This window comes from Sinocyclocheilus anshuiensis, unplaced genomic scaffold, assembly GCF_001515605.1.
Source record: "Sinocyclocheilus anshuiensis isolate Anshui unplaced genomic scaffold, SAMN03320099.WGS_v1.1 scaffold1214, whole genome shotgun sequence".
Classification (NCBI taxonomy): domain Eukaryota; kingdom Metazoa; phylum Chordata; class Actinopteri; order Cypriniformes; family Cyprinidae; genus Sinocyclocheilus; species Sinocyclocheilus anshuiensis.
In genome coordinates this window covers 8,278-13,840 of record NW_015555777.1, presented here as the reverse complement: position 1 = coordinate 13,840, position 5,563 = coordinate 8,278, and the positions used below count along the sequence as shown (strand labels likewise).

The following is a 5,563-nucleotide window of genomic DNA, read 5'->3' as shown; positions in this document are numbered from 1 at the left end:
AAAGATCAAAGACAATTTTTAATATAACTCCGACTGGATTCGTCTGAAAGAAGAAAGTCATATACACCTAGGATGCTTCGGGGGTGAGTGAAACGCAGACTAATTTTCATTATTGACTGAACTAACCCTTTAATCTGTGATTTTATTCTTGATATTTTGTGACTTTTAGGGCCTCATTTAGGGCCATGAACATGCATGCAAAGTGAGGATACACTGATGTGTTTTGAAGTGCACACAAATAATTTTCTAACGATTTTGATGTTCGTGGGTCAATTTGACCCACTTTTTTTTTTTTCAAGGCAACTGTACAGACCCAAATTAAATCTATTTCTTGGGTATATGTTGTTATGTTGGTGTTTTGCTACCCTGGAAAGTGCAAAAATTAGCTTTTTATCATTATTTTCAGTGCTGAAAACGACTTTCTCAGACTCAGATGGTAAAAGTGAGCTATCATTTCTATTTTCAATGTATATGAAATACTATTTAACTTATCTTTTTCTTCCAGAAATGTTTTTACTTTTTCTCATGTAGGGCCATGAACATGTCTAAATAAGCTGTGTTCCAATTTTGAAGTTGAAATAAAAAAATTGAGGTTCAATGCAATTTTGTTTAGGTGTTATACCAAAACTAGCCACCAGGTGCCATTCAAACTCCATTGGGTTTTTTTAATGCAATTTTTCTGTCACAAATGTATTCATTTTTCTCTCAATATTACTTATATCACAAAATAACCACCAAATATGGAATCTTGAGACCAACGATATGTATTTTGTCAAGATTATAAAAAGTTTTGATTCTAAAAGACCGTAATACATTTTGCAAAATGACACACCCAACTAAGGGTGAGGAGCCCGCAAAAAGATTTTAAAATACCCTTTCCATGGTAATGCAATGTCCGATTTCAAAATGGTTTGCACAGGATGAATTTTGAGGTTTTAAGCTTTCAAATGATATATAATTTATGATGATTACTAAAACATGTGATAGGAAAAAATTAAACGAAAAAGAATTTTTGTGACAAAGGTCAGAAGTCCTATTATGATGTAGTATATGTGACCCTGGACCACAAAACCAGTCATAAGTAGCAAGGGTATATTTGTAGCAATAGCCAAAAATACATTGTATGGGACAAAATTATTGATTTTTCTTTTATGCCAAAAATCATTAGGACATTAAGTAAAGATCATGTTCCATGAAGATATTTTGTAAATTTCCTACCGTAAATATATCAAAACTTAATTTTTGATTAGTAATATGCATTGCTAAGAACTTAATTTGGACAACTTTAAAGGCGATTTTATCAATATTTAGATTTTTTTGCACCTTCAGATACCAGATTTTCAAATAGTTTTATCTCAGCCAAATATTGTCATATCCCAACAAACCATACATCAATGGAAATCTTATTTATTCATGATGTATAAATCTCAATTTCGAAAAATTTACCCTGGTTTTGTGGTCACATGTTTTGAGGTGCACTTTGTCATAAATTAATCTATTACTGTTCCTACATAATTTGTAACAAAAACAGTGATAAAATATCTATTTAGGAGTCTTAGACCTTTCCAACGATATATAGTTTGTCATGATTAGATTAGGATTTAACTGTAATATAGTAGTATAGAATATAGTAATATAGAAGTAAACTCTACCAGCGGGACGGTAACAGTTAAGGGGTTAAAAAATGTGGTTAAACACATTTTTCAAAATCATACTTTTTGATATAAATTTTTTGCACTGTGTGACAAATACTTATATTAAAATTTTTCTGTTCATACCTGATTTCTTCTTGTTTTTAATAATGTGATATTTAGGGAATTGCATTGAAGGCATTTAGGGTCAATTTGGCCCGCTCCATCAAAATCGTACCCAGAAATCGAACATAATAATACAAGGGTTAAATATAAAAGTGTACATTAGGAATTTCTAAAACACTCTTGACAGTTTGAAAACTGTTTTAAGTAGGGGTCTGGAAGAGTATGGCGTTTATTAGGCACATTACAAACACCAAAAGGCTCCGAAAATTTAAAGCATGTGCTTTAAAACTCTTCATTGTCATTTTAATGACAATTTTAATAAAATCATTTATGTTTCTTCTTCACAATTTGAATTAAACAACCAATATATTCCACATTTTTATTGTGTTTGTCAGGATATCAATTTGCAATACTGCTTTGGCAATTTATTTATCCATTCAATAAACTCGAGGGTTAGTAAAGAGGTGAAATGTTGTTGCTTTACCTTGATCCACATGTTGGCTTTTTGTTCGACAGCATTAAGTGGCTCAGCACTGTACAGACAGTTCAAACACCGCAGCAGGAGTCTCTGGCTCCTCTCTGAGCATACATAAACAAGACCACAGGACAAAATGGCATTTATAAAATGTGAAAATGGCCACATATTCATCTGTGACAGAGAACCTGAAACAAGCATGCATTTATAATCGGGCACAAACTAGGCTAAACTGACATTACACTGAAATTCAAAGTTAATTTAAAAGCTAGAGACAAAAGTTTTAGATCTTCAAACAACTGTAAACAAAGAAATCATATGATGTAAAACAAAAATAAAATATTACACTATTTCTTTGATTCTGCAATATTTGAATGTCAATAATCAAATTAACACATTTGTGAGTATGTGATCTTGAACAAAAAGGCAGATTTCCTTGCTTCCAGTGAATTTACTCTTTACTCAAATTGTTATACAGATAACTTCATTTCTGACAAAAATATGCATACATTTTAATTAAATAATTTATAATATCATTTTTTAACAATAAAATTGTAGTAAACTAACAGAAGCATTCACACGAGTCTCAGACTTTTGGACCTCACTGTTTATAATGGGGTAAAAAGTACAGAATAACTATTGCAATAAATCACAACTTTTTAGAAGCATTTTTAATGCTGCATGTGAAGAACAGGTCTGATATGACATTTCAACAAAGGGAAATGTTGATCAGACAGAGAGAAAGAGAGGTAGTGAAATCGAGCCAAATAACACAACAAATGCCCAGCAGGCCGCTACAGGGTTCATTGGAAAATTAGTGTAAATACCCAACCCATGCAGACACATTTCTTGGTCTCAAATGGGAAACACACCCCCGAGTGTAGAAGAGTCGTAAATTTACCATCCGCAATAACACATGGGTTCCAACAAAGTCTTCCCAGGAACTGGCCCACAAAAGGAAACGTCTTCATGGCCTCACTAGTGGAGCTCTGTTATACAGTAAACACACATACCTGAGACATCAATAGCAAAAACCACCATCTGCATTATGAAAAATAAACTGCAATTGGACTAAACATTCATAGTTTCACAGCATAGACCAAGTAATACAAGTGTATAATCCTATGAAAAAAAAATTCGGCTTTTTTTCCATTTTGTCTTTGTAAAGCGCTGCAAGTTAGATTCAAACTTACCTCTCTAAAATTAGCACTAAAGCTCAATGGATAGGAAGACATACCCTTAGTTGAAAACTTGTTTTGACTTCATTTGTATTTTAACACATCACTTTTCCAAATATATAGCCTAGTACTCATCTCATAGATTAATTAATTTATTTATTTATTCACTTTTTAACGCCATGCCAGCATCGAGGCTATTTTCATAGATTGTTAATGACACACCCATTTTTAGCATTTTGTAAATTCAAGCAACTTTTTGCTTCTGAATCAGAATTCATCTGGTGTTGTTGTGATGCTGCAACACCATGGATGTAGATCACACAACACCAACAAAAAGTCAGGTGGCCGGATATGAACCACACCTGACAGTGAGAGCTAAGCAAGAAAGAGAAGAGAATGTTTCCAGGGATCAAACTGGAAATACTGTCTGGCATTCCACAAGGATACGTCCTAGGACCATTTTCATTTCCTCTGCAATATTCTTTCCCAGATGACCACTTCAGAACTGGATTGATAAAGATCTACCTACATCAGCGTGCTTTACCCTCGCACATATATTTCATATACAGTATACTACTAAAATAGATGCTTGCTGTGCCTCAGTAAGGGCTGTTTTAAAGGACTGCGTGTTTGGATTGTTTTTGGAACATCAAGGAAGATCTGATGGTTGCCAAGAAGAACTCAGCAGGAACAAATGTTCTTATGTCAGAACTATATTGCTTAGCATTTTTCCCCATCAAAATGAACTGTCAACAGCAGATTCTGTCTCAGCTCATAAGCTGTGGTCAATTTTTTTTTCTTAAGTAATACTGACAGTTTAAGTAACAAAATAAATGTATGTCACTTGCCGAGTTAGCTGACATCACAAGTATGAACAATTAACTAATATGAAAAAAATCAATCATCATTTCCAAAAAGAACTATTTGAGCCAAAAAAAAACCTTTTGATGGCATTTTATAAAACTATTCCCACGCAGACAGACGGAGAGAGTCACTGATCACTTCTTTAAAGTCAGTTACGTAATTAATGAAAACCAGTGCGCTAATGCAAAGGCATGTTGAGGATCACAGCTCTTCGCATCAGTTCAAGATGTACCCTGCCAATTTACTGTAAACTGGAAGCTATACAAAGGATCTAAGCCTTTTTACATTCCATAGGCACATACATTATTGGACACTAAACGATTTCAGTGCACGCATGAAGTGAATGACACCATTCCTGTGGAACTTTAACACGTCGTCTCACAAAAAGAAAAAGACCTTGTGGCAGCCAAAAAAATGTTTAATACGAATACAGAGCACACACTAAACTAATTATATGTAGCTCTAGACCTCCCATTTGTAATCATAACATCTAATACAGGGTTTTTTTTTTAACTTTTTGATGCTAAGGAACCCCCAAATGAGATTAATCCCTTTTCTAACGACCCCATTTCTAAAATGTAAAGTCAGCTCTACATTTTCACGTAAGGAAAAAAAAAAAAAAACTGCGAGAGAAAGCATATTATAAAAAACAATGTTTTGATTGCAAAATAATTAGCTTTTATATTGTTATTGTTCTGAAGCCAAAACAAATTATCAAAATATTATCTAGAAAATTATAATGACAGTTGAAATTCTTTTTATCTCCTTTAAATGTTAGATGTATAAACCTGAAAATTATTTAATGCTTTTCAAACCTAATATTGCTCCAAAGCAGTTTTACAGCTTTGACAACCATAAAAATTCATCATCTGCATAATTTTTTGCACTCTCTTTTGAAGCCATCTGTGGTCCCCAGACACCAGTTTAAACATTTTAAAGGCACAATATGTAAGATTTATTTATTAAAATATCCAAAAACCACTAGAACAGTGTTATATATATTTTGCTAACTTGTGTACTTACATTATCCCAAATGTTTCGAAGAATGTTTAAATCCAGAAAAATAAGAGTAGCATTATAACAGAACTTTCAAATGTATCTAGTATGATAAAACAGCGCTGCTTTTTTCCCCCACATACGCACGACTGGAAGGAGCGGACGCGGTCGACTGTGGCATAATAAATGCTCCGCTGCTTTCGAGTTTCGAACGAGTGTCACGCTCGTTCAGTGGCCTCGTTTTGCTTCGACGGCTTTCAGCCTCACCCTGCTTCATTCTACTACGTTAATAA

The 5,563-nt window shown here is 33.5% G+C and overlaps 1 protein-coding gene across 4 annotated transcripts in view; it reads right to left on the bottom strand.

Annotated features, from left to right (window-relative positions):
- LOC107674501 (Fanconi anemia group C protein-like) overlaps nucleotides 1-5,563 on the bottom strand; it is a 28,652-nt gene that overhangs the window by 16,475 nt on the left and 6,614 nt on the right. For all 4 annotated transcript variants that reach the window (XM_016468483.1, XM_016468484.1, XM_016468485.1 and 1 more), the window contains exons 3-4: nucleotides 3,134-3,221; nucleotides 2,242-2,336 (exon numbers count right to left, since the gene is read on the bottom strand). In XM_016468483.1, the coding sequence (XP_016323969.1) occupies nucleotides 2,242-2,336; nucleotides 3,134-3,221 (183 nt within the window). The remainder of the gene's footprint in view (nucleotides 1-2,241; nucleotides 2,337-3,133; nucleotides 3,222-5,563) is intronic.